The 21509-nt window shown below is 40.0% G+C and overlaps 1 protein-coding gene across 1 annotated transcript; it reads right to left on the reverse strand.

Annotated features, from left to right (window-relative positions):
- Positions 1-9: 9 nt before the first annotated feature.
- MRPS31 (mitochondrial ribosomal protein S31) lies at positions 10-21074 on the reverse strand. Its single transcript, XM_062618914.1, has 7 exons — positions 20797-21074; positions 18180-18470; positions 17487-17645; positions 12482-12628; positions 9996-10069; positions 6192-6335; positions 10-1212 (listed from the first exon to the last, which is right to left on the reverse strand). Exons 1-7 carry the CDS (start codon positions 21057-21059, stop codon positions 1001-1003), a joined length of 1290 nt encoding a protein of 429 aa, XP_062474898.1. The 5' UTR covers positions 21060-21074; the 3' UTR covers positions 10-1000.
- Positions 21075-21509: the final 435 nt, after the last annotated feature.

Here is a 21509-nt window from a genome sequence, read left to right on the forward strand (position 1 = left end):
TGCAATTGCTTAATAGACACAAAGGGCCACACATTTAATTAGAATAAAGGATCAGCTAGAAAATATGAAGTTACTTCACCAGCATCAGAGAATTAGACAGAAAACAGCAGTGGTATCATGTGACACCAATCAGAAGGGGACAACTCTCCTTGCCAGCACCATCAAGTCCTCTTTCTAGCCCTGCAGAGGAAGGAGATAAAGCCTCAGCTCCAAACACTGTAGTAATCATGAAACTGCTTGTTCTAATGAAACAGAACTTTATGGATTATTTGACAACCAGACCCATTTTTAAACAAATACTGATGGAAAGCTCGTCATGGATGTATGGATGGTAGGAGAGACTTCCCATATTGTTTTATGTAATTCAGCAGTATTATGCTGTGTACACATCTTTTGGATGTAATAGCCTTTTCATTAAGCAGACAACCTAACAAATATTCAATTCAAATGACTTACTCATTACCAAAAATTTTTAAATGAACCAATAAAGACAATTAGTGAAAGGAGGATAGAAAGGATTAATGCCATCCAAATAAGTGTATTTCATGAATTAGCAAAACAAACTGTTACGATCTCAGTAACAGCTTTTCAAAATTAGAGCCACATCAGGAGTTAAAAAGGAAAGCATTGCAAGTTTTCCAGAATGGGAAAAGTGATCAAACCTGTTAAGATACGCACCAAGTGTGAAGGGTGTAGGAAGTGGAGTCAGACCCAGTATTTTGTACAGTCAGAAGATGAGTTTTGTGTTTAAATTACAGCAATTTTGGTAAACTAAACTTTAAATGCACATTCTACAAAAGCCATACTTTCCAGTTCCTTCATTTGTAGTCAAAAAATATCGACACATATGTGGGTATGCACACATGAAAGTACGACCTTTCAGTTTATTCTTTAAAAATACAGTTTTCAGGTCACATGATTACTCTGTATTTCCATTATAAGAAATTGTCAATTTTGATGTAACGATTCTTTAGTTCAAGGTTAAACACTTTCCCAAGTCTCAAATGTCTTTAAGATATTCCTTCTTTTCTTCAAAATACTTGTGAAACCACTCAATATGTTCAATCTTCTGTTTAACACTGAGGTATGGGTTTTTTGAAAGCCCACAGATGACTAGTTCCATGAAGTGGCGAATAGGTCCTTGACTGGGAAAGTCTTTGAGGTGTTTCTCCAGAAAGATATGTTCATGAAATTCAGCATCATCTTCCATCCCTAACAGAAGAGACAAAAAAATGACAAAGTTATCATAACAGCAAATTTAACAAAGTTAAAAAGAATTACAGTTAGCAAATAATCTGAAATCACATAAAACATGCCAGCATTATCACAGTCCTGTCTAGCATATTACTCCCATTTTGTGCTCTCATTTATAACAGTATCTACCTCAACTCTCTGGCTAGTAGCCTTGCTGAAAGCTGATGCCAGGGCAGAAGCAGGGGGAATAATTAACAAAATAAATCAATTTTCTTGCTAAAACCCAGTTTGTTCAATATGGGAAGAGTCTGAGTCATCATGGGTACCACCTTTTACACCAGCGGCATCTTCTTCGTAAGTGCTTTATGGAAATACTGATTGCCTAAATTCTGCAGAAGGTTAAAGAATACAAGCTAGTCTTGAACAAATGAGGCAACCTCATGAAGTATCTAATACAGAACAGCAAACACACTACCATATTCATTCCAAGTCATGGTTTTAACATCCTATTGTTATCAAAAGGGGCTCAGAAAGTTGTTTTCCTAACACTTTCTGAATCTGTGAGTGTACACTGATGTAAAAATGTCATGTAGCTCACCAGCTGCTACTTTTAAGTTGCAACCAGAGCAAAGGATGATGCCTTCAAAAGCATCCACAGGAACAAGAGATTATTGTAGATCTCTAAACAAACACAGCTCAGATACTATTGTAAATTTTTGTTCTCTGTCCTGTGGATTTCCCTTGCTGTTGTTCACACTATGATGCCAAAGACATGACAAAGACCCAATTTGTGTTCTACAAATTCCTATGTAAATCAGCTGCTTTCACAGTTCCCAATTCTGAGACAAAAAAAAAAACAAAGAAAACTGGGATTTGCAATTGATTTTTCTTCAGTTAGAGGTATGTGAAAATTTTTATTTGACCCTAAATTTGTAAATGACATTTGCAGCTTAAAGTAAAAGTATGTTATTAGACATACAATTTTCAGATTACAAGACTGGCAAATCTACACTGCAGACATACGTGTATATGTTTTTTATAACTAGCCAGGATATATTATTTGACGACATTACATAAGGACTATTAAAACTGAGGTAATTAAGCCACGCAGGTCCTAGGTTTCCTCCTCCATTAGAGCTTCGACAGTTTCAGAAGAAATGATGCACATCTCTGGGATGGAGAAGTCTCTCAGCTTGTCTTCATTAAGTCTGCATTACTTCACCAGCTTTGTTGCCCTTCTCTGGACCTCCAGCAACTCAATATCTGTCTTGTAATGACGGGTCCAGAACTTGTCCAGAATCTTGACAGCACTCACGGTGCAGCCTCACCAGTGCTGAACACATGGGGAAATGATCCTTTCATAATGCCACCCACACTGACTTTCCCCACTGGAATCTCACCATACCTGGATGCTGCTGGTTGCTTTCACAAGCTAACATATTTTCCAGATTTTCATACTTTTGCTGGTCACAAAAATCCAAGAGAAGTAAACCAATGAACTCACTACTGCAACAACCTACATAATGCTGACAGTAAAATTTGGCCATCTAGAAGGTCTTCTTTTCGGGATACAGAGTATCAGGAGAGATTATGTCTCGTTAATAATTTCACCAATTTTTATCTCAAACCCAAAAGAAATTAAACCATTTATATGTAGGTCAGAAGGAAATACTACATTGTATATTTTCATCTCCCATCTGTCAAACACACGATATATTCAAACACATGGTATATGGTTTGGGGATGAAGGGCTAAGTCCAAACATTTCAGTTAGACCACATATTTCACGTATTTCAGTCCACAAAAAGAAGTAAAGTGTGCATCACAAAAAAATATACAACTGCTCAAAACATCAGAGGCTGAAGCCTCTGGTGGGAACTGATGAGATATGCTCACACGATTCCCCCCACCCCCAGCAAGCCATAACTTCCACTGCATGGGAAGAACCATCTGTTCCTCAACTTCTCTTGCACTATCCTCAGAAACCTAATTTGAAAGAACATGCATGGCAGGAGTCTAAAGTAAAAGGTTTTCTTCGTCAACCTCAAAGCAAGAAGTCACCCATTCTCAATATCCTGTTTCCAATCCCCCACATACTACGACACAGAAAGTCTGGGGAATTTCTCTAGCTAAAACACTAACCCTTCCAAGACATGATCAACCTTGCCTTAAAGACGGAATCTCAAATTCATGTGTCCATCCTTGTAGGGAGTGTCGCTGACATGCTATAAGGATAAAAGCTCCATCCCTGACCAAGTTGGTCAGAGTCTTGGGCAACACGGTCTAGTGTGAGTTGTCCCTGCCCGTGGCAGGGGAGCTGGAACTAGATGATCTTAAAGTACTTGCCAGCCCTAATCATTCTATGATTCATTCTACGATTCTATGGCAAGTCATAGAAGCAGAAGAGGCAAGCAGAATGGAGGAGGAGTGAGAACAATTTTATGCAAGCTATACCAATGGTTTGCTGATTTGGTAAAGATTGATCAGGGAGATGGAGCGAAAAAAGGCAGTTTTCTGCATTTAACTGTATCAGGTAAGGAAAAGGTCATGCAGGCAGGAACAAACAACAGGGCAGTGGCGTGGTGGGGGAAGACTGCCACTGGCCACTGCAGCAAGCCAGTATGTCTAGCCACATCTTCAGATGCTCACACCAAGGCCAGAGAGGTTCTAAAAATCTTGACCTTGCCCTGATATCTCAAAGCACAGCACAGTACCTCAGTAAAGCATTCCAACAAGACCAGAGATGCTCTGAAGCCAAGTAAAACAGTTATAAGCAGTCTTCTTTCATTTAGAACTTTAAAGGCTTTCATAATGCTAGAAGCTGAGTATACATGTGTCCTGGGTTCAGCAGTAGCAGTCATTTTTTCTCCTTCTTAGTAGCTGGTGCAGTGCTGTGTTTTTGACTTTAGGCCTGGGAATGGTGCTGATAGCACCGATGGTTTTAGTTACTGCTCAAATGTTTGGTCTGGCCAAGGACTTTCTGAGCCTCATGCTCTGCTAGGGAGGAGGGAAGCTGGGAGGAAGCAGAGACAGGACACCTGACCCAAACTAACCAAAGAGGTATTCCATACCACAGCATGTCATGCCCAGGATGTAACTGAGAGTTACCCGGAAGGGCTAGTTGGCTGTGGGGTTGGATGAGGTATTGGTGGGTGCTTGGTCGGGTGGGGTGGGGCGAGTTATTGGTCGGCTGGTGCTGAGGTGTTGTATTCTCTTCCCTTGTTATTTCCTTTATCATTATTATCATTGGTGGTAGCAGTAGTGATTTGTGTTATACCTTAGTTACTAAACTGTTCTTACCTCAACCCATGGGAGTTGTATTCAGTTCTCCTCTCTGTCCCTCTGGGAGCAGGGGGAGGGCAAGAAGGGGGGTAGTGAGTGAATGAGCTGCCTGACTGGTTTTAAACCATGACAACATGCTTCTTCAACAGAAGACTTATATATGTTTGTGGCATAAAAGAAAATCCGCACATTTGTTGATAGAGAACAAGCTGAGATCATGTCTTCCTATTGAGGGAGATGACTGGTACAAACTGCGAAATTAACAGCAGGAAGGGGCATCTTTCTTTTGCAGAGCCACTAAAATTATAGTACATTGATATAATTGGAGTGAGGTTCTCAAGCTTTTGACACACCTGATCTGATTAACAGCCTATGGCTGGCATTCTGATAAGCTGTAATTTACTGTCCTGGTATTTCAGCCTGAGAGGTGATAGATTTTAGAACATTCCACGGGAATTTTCCACATGACCAGTCTTTGTAGACAGATCAATAAAGACTCTTGTTTAAATATATGTAAAGACTCTTTGTCCATTCGGCACCCCATCCCAGACAGCACGGTTCCGGCCGCATTGCTGCAAGAGAAAAACCACTGGCCGCCAAAGATACTTTGTCAACTTACGGCCCCAGACAGCAGGGTTCCAGCCACATTACAACAACAGAAAAACCATTAGCCACAATGGTTTTCAGCTTGCAAATCATGACTAGAGTATACTCAGATTGCCACATGATGGAACTGATCAATTCTGGGAGCAGTGATTAAATTCTATGAAGAAACTGCCAAAATAGGATGAGAAGAAACATTAAGAAACAATGCACCACATTATGCAATTTGCAACTCAGTACAGGACAGATTTTCAAAGACTCGCAGCTTCAGATACTAACCTGTTTTGCTTTCAGTGACTGAATCATTCTAAAGTAGTTCTGTGTGACGTCTTTAAAGTCTTTAAAAAAATGCCAAAAAAACAACACAGCCAAGCCCTCCCTGAAGTTATGAAGTCCCTTTTCCTAAGTGTGCACTTGCTCTGTGTAGTTGTTCTTCCCTCCCTTAGCATTCATTCTCTCTCTGCTGGCTTAACTTCACACAGAGTTTTCTTTTTTTTTTTTTTTACTGGTACTAAAAATAAATACTGTGCACAAAGATGTCTGGTTAAGATAGATGCCCAGAGTGAATTAATACTGTGGCTACTTATGAAACAGACAGAACAAAGGGAGCAAGCAACTGTTTAACACTCAGCCAACGCAGACATGGAACTGGCAGATAGCTGATTAGGATCCGGCTAGCCACTTGGTCTGAGAGCCACACCAAAGAACAGAATCAGCATTATAAAATACAGACAGCAGTTTTAAGAGTCTCCATTCAGGTTTTTCAAAGAAGTTGCATAGTAAAAGGTATTATGTAATAGACTCGAATGGCCTTTTGGTTTTGAAAGCACCAGGACTGATGGAGGGAGGGAACTTCTCCCCTTTTTGGCAGCAGCCAGTGCACAGATCAGCCAAACCACCTGGAGGACATCACCTGCAGAGCGCCAGAATGAGTTCATCTGAAGCAGCTCTGATTTAGGACAGTTGGAAAGTTGTATTTGTTTACTCTCAAATGCATGACTCATAGCTGAAATGCTATGTTTGAACAGTCAGAGGTCATAACATGCTCTAATTCTTCAAAAAAAAAAAAAAGATAACTATAGACGGACAATAGAAGTTAACAGTGTACATACCAGCTTCATTGTCAACTGGGTACTCCCACAGTAGTCCGTCTTTCGTCCACTGAATCATCTCCTCAAAACCGTTCCGGGGAGGCTGTGCAGTTACTGCTGCAACCTCCTTCGCAAACTCCAGATCCCAGATAGTTGGTGAAGATACTAAAAAAGAAATTTTATAAAGATCTGTCAACAAGCTAAAGACTTCTCACTAGCTAAAACTAAGTCCTTTAACATTAACCTTCACAGAGATTAGTTCTTTCGGCTGTGAACATTTTTCTACCTTAGATGCCAGAATCACCTTTTTCAAATAAGAATTCTCTGTTGATACGAAAGTATATTAAAGTCTCAGTTACCTGATGAAAATGTACTCTGAACTCCTAGGTGACAACTTCTTTTTAGACCTTTCACACAGAACAGGAATTTAGGTTTTCCATAATCTTCCTTTTTGTGTTTCACAACTTCTATATATGACAAACTCTGAACTTGACTGCTGCACTCTGCTAAAGGAATCTTGCTTACTACAGGAGTTTTCAGGTATTTCATTACTATACTCTCCTTCAGGGAGACAACTCAATCTACTGATGACAATTCTTTCCCCAACACTTGTGAGTGTCCCAGTTTTTGTCTCTTGGGCTTGAGAAATCCTGAATTCCTATCCTCTTCTCCCAGAGTCAGACAATCCCTTTAGGGATACATCTCTCCTGATAATTTTTTTTTTAATCAAAGTATAGTCATATGGCAGCAGAGTTACTCTTCAGGAGTTCCTGTCCCTCCGCCCAGGAGAACTGGTCATGAGCCCAGACTGAACCGCATCACTGAAGCGAAGGGAACAAGCTGTCACCAGAGGACAGGGAGGAACCACTGGCAGTGCCTTGGGCTGCTGTCTCATCAGCTGGCCTAAGTCGTGCTCCCCTTTGTTTTCTTGTCTCCCCCTGTTATCAATTCACACTAAGCTCCTTAGAACAGAGTTCTTGATGTGAATTCAAATATTACAGTCCATTTGACGTGGATCAATGCCAATGAGCTATTATTTTACTACTCGTAAGTGCAAGTATTTGAAACTAAGATACAATTTCATCTTTGGCTTAGTGGCTTACAACTCAAATGAGTTAACACCCACCCCCCCCCCTTTATGAAAAAAAAACAAAATGAACGGGCAAACAATATTTTTACATACTGAAAAGTGGTCTCGTTTCTAAATCAGAATACTTCTGCAAATTATTTCTTTCTTAGCAGGAAAATTGCCAGACATATATTCCCTAGCTGCCTACTTTGATTTGAGGGCTGGAGGCAAGAATAAAATACAGATAAGAGACAACATGAGAAACCATATCAGAATGAAATTATTGCCCACATCTTAAAAGAATACCTTCTAATAATGCTGTACTAATAAATCTTTTATTAGAAGAAAGCAGAAAATATTTTTTCAAGCTTGCAGTAAAGGTGATAAACACTGTATTTTCACCTCTGTGAAACCAAAAATACTGACATTTTACGTTAACAGTTACTGATACGTTAACAGTTATCATTTTTTGTCAGGATGACAATTGACTTTCCAGTGAACATTCAGGTTTTCAAAATAAATATTCAACATGTAACACAGAACTTGCTTTTCTGTTATGTATAAACAATACCTTAACTCATTATTCCCACTACTATGAGCCAAAACAGAAACAAATGTATAAAGGTATCAAGTATCACACTGGTATTTCTTGAGATTAATGCCAAAAAAAAATGTTGTCATTAGGCTCTCTTACACAATGTGTGCACATTCCAGTTTTGTGTTAAAAAAAAAGCATATCTCAACTTTTTATCTAGGGTGACTACCATGTGCCAGTGAGTCTGCATTGTGCTATGCAAAAAAGAAAGGTTCAATTCTCCAAGCAGATTTGATTCAATTAAAACGCCAGTTACTTGAACAACATATTTATCAAGATAGGTAAAAACAAACACTGCATCACTTATTATGTAAAATGAAACAATTTTAAGGAAATGGACAGTCTTAAAAAACAGCAAACTGAATTCCATTCTAATATGCAGCTTTCATAGTCCACCACAGAAGTGGCTGCATTCAGAAAGCTCACAGCTGCCTGAAAATATGCAAATAGCACTATATGACATTTTAGTAAAGTAATTAAGAAACCGAATTAACTTCTCCCCGCAGTTTCAAGTGTGAAAAAAGGAGGAAACTACTCAGCTAGAATCTGGCAAAAGCCAACAGTCCTACTCTTGAAACGGAAATAAATATGTATCATTTTCTAAGATATCAGAGAGGAGTACTACTTCTTCTGCAGCTGCCGGCTTTATATATAGTTCTAAGTCACTAGACTGGAATACAGGTTTGGGTGGAGGTTTTTTTCCCCTAAATGGCCTTGGAATAGCTTAGGGAAACAAGTGTATTGACGAGTGCTAATAATGCACATTTTCATTGTTCAGAAAGAAAAGTGAGAGCAGGAATTCTTTAGATGACTTGATATATCCACACCCTCTTAGCCAAAACCCCAACTATAGTAAAGCTAAATCTACATGTGTGAAAGCTATCCCCCTCACTTGGCATTATGGATGCTCCTTCAGAGCTGCGGTATTCAGTGAAGATGAAGGTGGGGCATACCTGTTTTGCTGTTAGTTTTTTAATCTTACATGAGTTTCGGCATATGTATTTGGTGCACAAGGAATCAGTAGTGGTCCATGGCATATTGTCTGGATGGAGATCAGCAACAAATGGTGTCCCTCGGGGCCCTGTACTGGAACCAGTACTGTTTAATATCTTCACCAATGACACAGACAGTGGGATTGAGTGCATCATCAGTAACTTTGCAGATGACACCAAGCTGAGTGGTGCATTTGACATGGCTGAGGGAAGGGATGCCATCCAGAGGGACCTGGACAAGCTCAAGAAGTGGGCCCATGTGAACCTCATGAGGTTCAACAAGGCCAAGTGAAAGGTCCCTCACACCTGGGTCAGGGCAACCCCTGGTATCAATACAGACTGGGGGATAAAGGGATTGCTAGCAGCCCTGCAGAGAAGGACCTGGGGGTCCTGGTGGTGAAAAACTGGACGTGAACTGGCAATATGCATTCACAGCCCAGAAAGCCAACTGGCTCAACAAAAAGAAGTGTGGCCAGCAGGTTGAGGGAGGTGATTTTGCCCCTCTGCTCTGGTGAGACCCCACCTGGAGTGCTGCATTTAACTCTGTAGTCCTCAGCACACGAAAGACATGGACCTGTTGAAGCAGACCCAGACGAGGGCCACAAAAATGGCCATAGGGCTGGAGGACCTGTCCTACAAGGAAAAGACTGAGAGCTGGGGTTGTTCAGCCTGGAGAAAAAAAGGCTCTAGAGAGACATTAAGGCCTTTCAATACTTAAAAAGGATCTGTAAGATAGATGAGGACAAATTTCTTAGTAGGGCCTGTTTTGACAGGTCAAGGGGTAATGGTTTTAAACTAAAGGAGGGTAGATTGAGACTAGATATAAGGATGTATTTTTTTTACAATGAGGGTGGCAAAACACCAGAACATGTTGCCCAGAGAGGTGGCAGATCCCTGGAAATATTTAAGGGTGGATGGGGCTCTGAACAACCTGATCTAGTTGAAGATGCAGTAACAGAATATCCTGGTTAGTACAGAAAACATTTATCTATTACACTGCATGGAAGTTTTGTTTAGCAAAACTCAGTGTTACATTATTCATTTTTTTTATAGTCTGAAAGCAGGAAGTTCACAGGTCGTAAGTCTTTTTTGTAACAGTGAATCTCTTGATATTTTAAAAATTCAGAACTTGGCTTCACTGGGTTTTTCATTACTGAATTTCCACTAACCTGTTTTCAGTGTGCTTTGTGTTTCTGTAGAAGCCTTAGTGAATATATTAAGCCTCTTTCCTACTTTGAGACTTCTATAAACAAAAAAGAAAAACGATATTTAGTATTTCACAACACTTCACAACACTGCCAGATAACAAATTCAAAAGCACAAAATATTCTCATGAACTAGCAGATCTCTGGAGAGAATAAAAAAAAAAAAAAAAAAAAGAGATAGTGACTTTCACTAAATCCTCAGGCTTTTAACCAGAGAAAGTGTTTATGACTTTGTTATTCATCTGTAACAGAGCTTCCCAAAACATTTCTATGTAAAAGAATGAGCAGAAATCAAAACACTGTATCTGCAGTCATTTTTTTACTGAAGTACTGAGGAATCTGAACAAATCTAAACAGTATCAAACACAGAACTCAAGCAATTTTACAAAGTTGCAACTAAAAAGTGAATCTGGTGATTTGGGTTTTTTCCCTGTAAAAAATATTGCACAATTCAGGAAGAGAACAGGCAACAGCTAAATCAAACAGTTCCCACATTATGGCATAAATAGCCTTTTTGGAAGATTACACAGCCACCTTCTCTGCCACATGGCAAACTCTCAAAGTATATCTGTATGGTACACTTTAAACAGCAACACACTGATGCTCTCTCTTCTGAATATAAAAATACTAAACTCTGATGACCTATTTTTAATCAAATTTATTTTTAGCATAAGCCTATGCTAGAAATGTTTTTACAAACCCAAGAGTTCAACAAGTAATCAGGGTTTTTTTTTTATATACATAGTAACAAAGAAAAACCAATGCCTTTACTATAGAACACTCCGAACTTTAGAACAAATGATTCTTCTAATCACAGAATCTTCCAGGTTTCTACTGAATAGTTCCTACTTCATCCTATTACATATTCACAGTTACTCTGGCAATACTTGCCCTTCCTGACCTTAAAATTTCACATCTCTGGATTTACCGTAGATTTCTGCAAACCTGTGTTTGTTATATCCTGATGTAACTACCCCACATCTATTTCAGCACAGAACAATCTAATTACAGGGACATAAAAGAATGCTGATTTAGGATTATATTTTCCTATCTGTGTGTAACTCCCAAAATCACTGGCCAAAGATACAAGCAGGACTTGGAAGAATATTTATTTAAAAGTGACTAATTCAAATTATATATTATCCAGTATCTGAAGGGGGGCTACAAGGATGCTGGCGAGGCACTCTTCATTAGGGACTGTAGTGACAGGACAAGGGGTAACAGGGGAAGTTCAGATTGGATATAAGGAAGAAGTTTTTTCCTGTAAGGGTGGTGAGGCACTGGAATGGGTTGCCCAAGGGAGTTGTGAATGCTCCACCCCTGGCAGGGTTCAAGGCCAGGCTGGACAGAGCCCTGGGTGACATGGTTCAGTGGGAGGTGTTCCTGCCCATGGCAGGGGGGTTGGAACTAGAGGACCTTAAGGTCCTTTCCAACCCTAACTATTCTATGATTCCATGATTATAAAGCAACATCACTCATTTCATTGAAATCTACTGACTCCATTTAAACTTAGATATTCTTCCTAACCCATTCTTTTCGTATTATCAACAGGTAAGTATACCCACTAGATTTTCAGGGATGCAGAAGGAAACTCATGACTGGAAACAATTTGCTCATTATAAAACTATTTTAAGGTACTGTTCTTGAAGTTATATACCCAGTACAGTTTCATCACACAAAGAGAACAAGACAACTTCTCAGATATCATAAATTTAATAAATGTTCTCAAACATAAGCGAAATTGACTTTACTTTGCAGTATGTCAAAAAGTGTGGCAAAGATATAAAATAATACACACTGTACAAGCATTTAACAGCTCAGGTTTTCATGTTTATACTTTTAGACCATTTTATTTCTATCTTTTCAAACTTTCAAAAACTTTCAATCCAACACTTTGTATTTCTCATAATCAGTCAAGAATCATAGTGTAGTAACAAAATTACTGTCATGTGACTTATCAGCTCTATTATCCCAGATTAAAAACATCTATAGAGATATTCAGCAGCTGATAATGAAATCAGTTCCCTTGCTCCTGAAATCAATAGCTTATAACTGAACGAAAACTTCAGGACCAAAGTATCTAAAAGAGGGCTTGGACAAGAATCTTGTTCCACTTCTTCCCTTCAATTTCCATTACAAGAAGCCCCTCTTGCACTTTCTACAAGCTTTGCATCAGACAAGAAAACACTGCTTGCTGGCCTTATAGCACTGAAGAGGCCCAAGGGATGCTTCCCTAACAGAACTTATCAGTTTGGTAGTTCCAGAACATGGAAGTTACCCAGACACATTTCAGCAAGCAGGTTAAATTCTTCTAATGAGTGGCTGTAAGACATTTCTTCGAGGTTTTTGCATGATCTACATGGCTCAATGCATACATTCCAATTTGTTCTTTACAGGAAGTCACAATTCACTACCTATTATACACTGAAATAGATGTCTCACAAAAATACCTTCCAGAGTCAGAAGACTGAGGTGAAAATCTTCCCGGCTTCATTCTTTGACCATCTTCATCAAAGTCCAAGGAAATGCGACTAGATATCCTCACACCTCTCTGAGCTGGGGACTGCCTTTTAACTGCCATTCCTGAAATAACGTCGCTGAAATTAAAAACATGAATGTAAAAACTCAACATATCAACAAAGCAAGGAAGTTTGTCACATGTATTATCAGAAACTCTATTAATTGGCTTCATAAGCCTCTATAAGACAGAATTTTACATTCCTCACAAAATACGCCCATTTTTACGTCACTAAACATTCAAGTCTTACTTTTTAAACAACCTCAGTTGTTACATTCTATACACATTAAATGAAAAGTACTATTTTAGCCTACTAGATCTACAGTGAAAGCTTTCTTTGAAATCATTTTGTTTCCAACTAACAGAAAAAATTCATATATCTGCCAGTATTTCCAGAGTGTACGATATATGTTTTGCTTAAGTAATTGAGGATACAAGGAATATGCTGAAATAGGGAGGTAAAAATCCACCAGTTTTTTTTTTTTACACAAACCAACACTGCCCAGGGACAGAGCTGTGCTGCTGCAGACCAAAAGGAAGCTTGCCTTCACACATCAACTGACATGGGTCAATCATGCCACTCTACTTAGTAGGTCACCTTTCCTGATCCACTGCAATCTGTTGCATTGCGTAATCATATTACAGCATTAACAGACCACATCTTCCTTTGTAATTCTGTACTCAAAATCATACATGAAGAGCAAATGCTCTGATCTCAGCCAGTGTTCTATGCAGCTCATTCTGAAAACAAAGGGCAAAACACACCACCTTTCTGCCTCCACCACCTAATCACCTTAACCGGTACGTCTGTTGGTTAGTAAAGACCAAGCTGGTAATTCTTCCTCACAGCTTACCCTCTCTGCCAACTGCTTCCAGAAACATGTGGTCATGCAAAATTGCAGTGCTCAAGATAGAGGACAGAAATATGGTCTCAAAAAAAGGAAAAACAAGCCAAATCAAAAATACTGAATATCCATTTTATGAAAATCTGAATGAAATCCAAACTATGTTTTGGCAGTTTAAGTCAAAAGAGATTTCACTGACAAGAAATACTTCTGGAAAACTGTAAAAGCTAATTGCCACAGCAACACAGTAGGATTTCTCCTTGCTCTTAGATGTGGTTTCCAATGGCAGAACAAGAACAGCATAGCTCTTCAAGCACCTACTCTGAAAGAAAGGCATCTGAAAACAAGTTTAAAATATTTTCATTTTAATCTTGAAGACAAAACAATTACAGATCTGTTGAGTACCTCACACTAGAAATTACTCTATTAAGTGCCTACTGGCATTAGTGAGCTGGTGTCAGGCCAGAGGCTTGACACACTTCTGAGGGTCAAGGGGAGATAATTACTAAGGTCAGCCACATGCAGCCCAGCCCAACTGCTTGACTCAGCTGTGACTTGAAAGGCTGGAGCGTTCCCATGCTTCAGGGGGATCAGGCTTGCTCATAGCTCTCCTCACAGCTGATCTTGATTTATTTGCGGTTTTGCAGAGTAGCTCTGGTCAGGCTATGCTACCAAGCTATCAGAACATGCAGTCAATGGTATCATATTTCTCCCTGGAAAGCTCTAATGTCACCCCATTATGAGTATATGAACATGTCTGGCAGCAACAATCATTACTCCATCATTTCAACTGCCCCGTATTAACTAAAACTATGAAGGCGTTTTTAATGCCTTTTGTAATGAAAACATCAGATTACAAAGTCATACTCCAACCCCAGTGTACCTTCAGTTGTTAGATATTACATGATATTACCTCATGTTCCACCGTAACATTAAAATTCTAAGTTCACAGATACTTCTGCCCTCCACACATGCAAAGGGGTAGAGCTTTTGTAACAACCACACATTCTCTCTCCTTCCTGATTACCAACCAATAATTACAATACTAAAAATGGAGACGCAATAAGCTTTGGACATACTTTAGCCTAAGCTCTGAATTACTTTTTTTCTTCACCCAAAACAGGAGCTGAAATTTCAACTTGTAGTGCTGCAGATTTTATTTTGGTATAGTGGTGTTGTAATTTCCACTGAGTGAAACTTCATCCCACACTTAGGAAAATAAATTCCTGTATTGTTAATATTTTCCCCTCCTAGCGAACACGCTGTCCTCATGCTGTCTTCAAAACAAGGCATGAGACAACTGCATACAACAGTGACCTCTGGAGGTCATGCCACAATCCCGTGAAGAAAAAAATAGTACAAACTAAAAGATCTGAACAATATATGATTTATCATGAATCATAAATCAAAATAGCAGTATCACAATCTTTCACAGCTAAGCATTATACAGCTCTACTGCTTGCGAAGGTGTCTCACTTATAAATAGTTTTAAGTAATGGAGGAATACATACTGGGTTTTGAAGTGTGTCAGTATATTGAATGCAAAACTTTTACTGGAAAAAAATGAAGTTAAATTACCCGTGTTCTCTTGCCAAATAAAATTCAACACAAAACAATCGTATATGAATAAAATTGCTTTCTAATGCATTAAAAGCATTTTAGTGCCTTGTGAGACAGGTATTCTGGAGCATAAAGTCATGCCCATAAAGTCTGAGAGCTGCTGTGCTTTTTAAAACCAACATTTTTAAACACTAAGCAGGAAGCTGAAAGTACCACATTTATCTCAGAAAGGTTACTATTAACCAAGTTTTCAATCATGACAGTCACCAGGAGTCACTGGTGTTTCTTGAAAACTCATTTACTGGTAAGAATTTCAAACTGTTACCTAACTATTAAGGAAGAAAATGAAACTTCTGATCATACAGTGGGGGAAAAACAGGAGAGAAAAGAAAAAAGAATCTGCGTTCCCAGGGGTAAAAAAGCTCACGCACAAAGCTGTCTCACGGAGTAGAACTTGCCAACTAAAAGCACAGCAAGCCACCCATGGCATTCCTAGCCAAACAAAAAGGCTGGTTTTGGTTGAGTAAAATGCATTTTTCTAACCATTTTTCTAACCATAGTGACTCATCCACAAGCATGTTATAAAATGTTGTAACAGCACATCTTAAACCACCAATCAACTATATAGAGACACTATACAGCTGCAGGGACTTCAGTTTTTAAATTTCTGTAGAATTTAAACACTCTTTCAAGAGAAAAAAGTCTTTTTGCTTAGATTATAACTTCCTTAGGGACCTTCCTTCTTTCACAGCAACAACGGCTGGGTAAATGCTTCAGGGTGGCAAGGACAGTGAGTCCTTGATGCCAGTAGGCAGATGAACCACTTTTAGAGAAGAATATACTTCAACAAACAGATGCAGACGCATATGAGGTTAGCCACTGCACACAGCAGCTCAGTCAGTATCAGTACAGTCTTCCAACGACTTATCAGGTAATGAAGTAGGTTCTAGTAATGTTTAAGTTGGCCACCAACAGCCAGCGCAGCTATTAAGACTTTTTTGTACTCTGTTCTTCTGAAAACCTCAGTGACAGAGATAGTACAACCTCACTAGTAACTAACACTTAACAAACATATGCTTTGTATAAAATAGTCCCTTATTTATACTTTCTACATTAGGAAGGGTCTCTTAAGTTTTCTGCAATGTTGCACACACAAACAAAAAAAGTACAAACATGTAAATTTTACATAGAGCAGCCAGATCTCTTACCTCTTAAACTACTAATTCTGGCTCCAAAAACAGATGGAGAGAGAAGGTTCTGTCAAGGAGATCTTCTATATTCAGGCTTAAAGGACATTATGAAAACAGTGCACACACAGCATGCATCCTTTAGAAATGCTCGCATGTACTACCTAAACCCATACTTCCTCCTCATATAGCACAGAGTTCCTAAGTTTGGAGACACTTTCATTCTGCTCTCCACTACCACCATTAGCACTTACTAGGGAATCATGAACACAGGCTAAAAGGTAAAAGCACAGTTTCTTCCTTTTCCATTCACAGACTCTGAAGAACATGCATTTTGTTCAACAAAGTTATACACTGAGCACCATATATTCCAGTCTCTTTGCAATCGTCTAACACAAGCTGTCTGCAATCATCTGTCACACTCTGTTTTCACTCACTTAAAAGGCAAACATCAGCCACAATCAATAGCTTGTTAGCTGTTCCGTGTGCAGTACCTTGATAAATATAGAAAGATCTTTTAGTCATCCCTAGAGCAACCTATAAATAATAATAATAATAATAATACATGGTCAAACTTAACTCCTGCTTTTGGACAAATTCACAGAATAAATTAAAACTAGACAAGCAGCTTGCAGTTCAGACTGCAAATCACCATAAATAAAGGTTTCACATTCCTATGTTGCTAAAGATCCAGTATTCTCTTTAGTTCAGCATTTCACCTGGATTTAATGATTTATTTTCTGTGTGGTTATCTGAATCCCAGCTGGGAAAAAAAGAGATAAAACGAAAATCCCCTCTTTAGCCATCATCCAGAAGAGCAGTATGCCCAACTGTTTCTGTTTCTAAACAAATGCGTCTAATCGGTTTGAAAGCCACACTGGAAATGAGTTAAGCCAAGAGATGAGTTTCTTGGGTTGACTGGAAAGTTTTGAAAGGAAGGGTGGGGCTATAAACAGAGCTGCTCTAGTTCTGCTCTGCAGAGCTGTCATGAAAATTCACTAGTCCAGACAGAATGTCTGAAACATCTACAAATCCATCCATTGTATGAGAATTTCAGAAGCTTGGAATAAAAAAAAAAAAAAAAAATGTTATTTTGCTAGCCTGTCCAAGAAAGGATAATTCTGGGCAGGAAAACAATTCCATTTCTGCAAAACCATTTTAGAATAATGATGACAAAATTTAGGAAGTCTGGTATAACCAGACCAATGATCATTAATTCCAAGGATAGCCTCTGCAAATGTATCTTTTAGCACCATCTTTCCAAGACAGAACCCAGTCACCTTCAAGATGATAGTGCAAAATCAGAATGTCAAACATTATTAAGAATAAAATTCAATATACAGACCGTAAGTTAACAATTCCCCCCTTTTTCTGTTTATCTGTGGTTTCTTCATGTCGTTTTAGTTGTGCAAGTAGTTCTGATTCTGTCTGCTTCTTATTGAGTGGTAGGGAAGATGCAACTGCAGAAGCGGCCTCGACCAGTTCTGGATTTAAAGGCCTGCCTCTGTAAGAGACACAACAGATAAGGAAAGACAAAAAAAAAATTTGAAAGCCTTAATATATTTAAATTGACATTTCTGTACTTTCATGTCTTAAAAACTCAGAAGTTACACTTGCACATTATCCCAAAGGGGAGTGGCCAGGGGGTCATCCAGGTTTGCCCTATATTGTCCTAATCATCAACTGCCAAAGGACACCAACAAACTCTTGTGCTCACAGCTGGGAAAACAGCAGCCCTACACCACTGCATAGCTCCTTGGACGTGAAGCCTGGAGACCACAGATGCTATTGCTACCTTTCAAGAGCCTCACACAAGCAAAAGGTTGCTTTTGGTAGAAGTGCACATCATCTTTTGTCCAGATTCTCCCATGATTTAATGCAATCTACATCTGTATATCACGCTCCCTTACAAGATTATTGGCCATGCTTGGAAATGGCATTTGATGCTTTATTTTGGTTTAGATAATGAAAAAAAAAAATGGGGAAAAAAATAAAAGAAGAAGATAAAACAGGCTGAGAGAAGTCTGTTATACTTTACCGCTGGATCCCTTCTCTAGTTCTCTGAAGCACAGCACCTTCGGTGTCTGGGCTTTCCAGCTTATTTATGGCTTGCTTTTTCATCTCTTGTGCTTTTAACTGTTGGAGTTTTCTCCTGTAGCTCACTTCTACCTTCATGTTACCAATAATGTCTAACAGTTTCTTCTTTGGTGTTTCTGCTGCATCCTCCTTGCTCTTTGATGCCTCTTCAGTAGTGCTGTCTTTGGAAGGGGTAGATTTATCTTTCTCAGTAGAAAACACGCTGCTTGTGCTGAAGAGTTTCTGTATTTTGCTAGATGATACACAAAATTTAATAAATTAAAGTCAGAGGTTACAAATAAGGCCTGAGGCTGAATTTTTTAAGTCTACAAAACCCCCATCAGTTACAACTGCTTAGGCCTGAGTGCAAACTGAGTATGTTAAGTACATGTCAAACATGTATCTTTTAACTTCTGAGAAGGGCTAGAGCACTATTTAAAATTCTTACCATTTATGGTTTCTTCATCACAAAAAAATCAAGTAAACTTTATTTCCTCCACAAATAAACTGTGTTTAATCTATGAATTTATAACTTTTTAAGTATTGCTGCATCAGGTAGCAGACTAAGAGTTTGAATCTACTGGTACCTGATATTTAGATTCATGAGCACTACAGAACACTGACTGAAACTCTTAAAATGAGACAACAAAGAGATCACTGTCAGTCACCTGGAAAAAGACTTTACACAGATTTAGCGTCACACAGATTTAGCGTCACATCATTTCATACTTGTGGTATTAGTATGGATCATATCCCTCTACCCTATGCTCTGCAATACAAGAGCCAGGCATTTGTGCAGACATATGGGGAAATCGATCCTGCTGCAAGATAACCCAGTAACTAACAAAAAAGCAGTTTCAGTTATTTTTCCCTCTGGAACAGCTATTTTACCTGGTTTACCAAATCACTGTAAAGAAGCTAAAACTGACATGGTGCAGGTGAGGATGTGAAGCCAGGGACAGCAGGGAGCTGCTTGGGATGCTGCTGCAACACAGACACAACTGCATTCCCTGGAAAAAACTACCATAATATTCAAATAACTGTTTTCTTTAACATTCTAAAATTAAATGTTTAATTTTTTAAATTTGCAACGACTTCATTTGTTGTTTAAAGATCACTATCAAGTTACTAAATTAAAAAAAAAAATACAATTATTTGATTCAAAATAAAGGACTTCAATAGATCTGAAGGAATTTTTACATACCTCTCCCCCTCACACAATAAATAATAATTATTATTTTATTCTAAAATAGAAATGCTTATAATCTGTTAAAAATAACAATCTGCTGTTCTCAGCAGGCACCATGTTATTACTTCAGTCGCTCTGCACTTCATAAATTGTCAGCATTAAATCCTAAATTTTGATGTTGAGAACCAACAGCTTCAGAACCACATTCCTGTTGATAGGAGTCCTGCTGTTTCGCAGTGAGCTACTCTCCACAGATCTTTTTCAAACACATGTTTTTTATTAATTCAGGATTCATCCTCCTTAAAGCTAATTATACATTCAGAGATCTTTGTTATAGCAAGACTGTAAGCCTTAAACATTTAAAGCCAGTAGTACACTGCAGCTTCTATTACTGTATTCCACCTACCATTGGCTGTGTCTTATGCTCAGAAGCCTCACTTAAGAAAGCAAACACAACTACAAAAGAAACCAAGCTTTTTCATACATGAGGTTATCACAGTATTCACAGCTTGTTCAAAAATATCGAGGAGCTTTGAAATTAAAAAAAAGTATAACAAAAGCAGTTTAAATCTTTTTAAAAAATAAAATCAAACTTCCAAATACTACTTTTGGCCAGTGCTTTGGGGATGTACCTCTGCCAACTGGTAGTACCGCTCTGCTGCTACACACTGTGTAAAATTATGCTCAGGTCACAAATAATCACAGACTGGTTTGGGTTGGAAGGGACCTTAAAGATCACTTAGTTCCAAACCCCCTGCCATGGGCAAGAACACCTTCCACTAGACCAGGTTGCTCAAAGCTCCATCCAACCCACCCTTGAACACTTTCAGGGATGGGGTAGCCACAACTTCTGCCAACCACCGTAACAGTAAAGAGTTTCCTAACATCTAAGCTACTTTCAGGGTAGAAACTCAATCCAAACTACTCCCTTCTTCCCATGACTTCTGCCCACCGATGTCGGTAGCACACTGCCCCAGCAGGACACCCGTACTTGGGCCTGCCCTGCTTCCTGCCCGAGCGGGTTTAACCCCCGCGGCACCCGGGAACAGCGCAGCTGAAGGCGGCGCCGAGAACACTGTGCGGGCCCCCCTTACCTCACCCGCCCGGTCCAGGCACAAAGTCACGGCACTAAGCCGCTAAAACACGAGGCCTGCCTTCAACGCGGAGGCCAACGGAGACAACCTGCCCTCGGGGCATAGGCCGCGGCGGCCCCGGCCCCAGCTGCGGCGAACCGGACCGGCTTTCCCCGGGTAGCCGAGCACATCCATCCCTCCAGAGGCAGCGGCAAGGGGCGGAGCGCGGCCCTGCCGCGGACATGGACATGGACATGGCCCCGGCCCGGCAAAAACCCCCACGCCGCCGAGGAAGGGTTGTGGGGAGGCGACGGTACCTGCAAGAGCTCCGTTGCTGCCGCGCTACCCCCACCACCTCCCGACCGGCCAGGAGCCGCACCGCGAGCCCGCAGGAACCCCTGGCCGCACCGCCCCAGCCACGGACACGGCTCCACATCGTGCCCGCAGCGCGGCCACCGCGGCGGTCCGCCCCCACGCGTGGTCCTCCCGGCGCCGCCGGCTGGGAAAGGGAGCTGAGCTGAGCGTTCCGCGCACCAGCGTTCCGCCCGGCTCGGCGCTGCCGGTCCTCTGCCAAAACCATCCCGGTCGCTCGGCGCTAGGAGCCGCAGTCGCTTAGGGCAAGTCTCCGTTGGGAAGCATGTAATGGAGGCACCCAAGAGCTTCGGGGAAGCTGCAAGAGCAGATACGTGCAAGGCTTTCTTTTGGGGCTACAAAGCACCTACCTTTAATGATTATTTTGAGGAAACAAAAGAGAAAGATTCGTGTCTATTAAGTTCAGGTGTCTCATCGGATGGTTCCTGTTATTTCCATCATTGAATACCCATTAAATTGGATCCACATTAGGGACACCAGTCCTGCCCCAGCGGGGGAGTGGCCCACACATGCCGGTTTTGTAAGACTTAAGTATGTAGATTTAAGTTCACAAAAGAGTTCTTTTTTAGATTTGTCAGCAGTACAGATGAGGACAAATGAAACAGCAGCATCCAGAACTGTGCTGCCATCGTATCTCAAGACCAAACTTACCTCTCCA

This window comes from Pezoporus occidentalis, unplaced genomic scaffold (genome assembly GCF_034315485.1).
Source record: "Pezoporus occidentalis ecotype Australia unplaced genomic scaffold, CSIRO_AGI_Poc_V1 ctg207, whole genome shotgun sequence".
NCBI classification, from domain to species: domain Eukaryota; kingdom Metazoa; phylum Chordata; class Aves; order Psittaciformes; family Psittacidae; genus Pezoporus; species Pezoporus occidentalis.

Excerpts from the sequence above, each read along its gene's own strand:
- MRPS31 (XM_062618914.1), bottom strand. The coding sequence starts at position 21,059 with ATGGTTTTGGCAGAGGACCGGCAGCGCCGAGCCGGGCGGAACGCTGGT. Across the intron at positions 18,471-20,796 it reads CAGCAACGGAGCTCTTGCAG|CAAAATACAGAAACTCTTCA; the intron begins GTACCGTCGCCT and ends TGTATCATCTAG. Across the intron at positions 6,336-9,995 it reads ACAAAGCACACTGAAAACAG|TATCTTCACCAACTATCTGG; the intron begins GTTAGTGGAAAT and ends TTTCTTTTTTAG.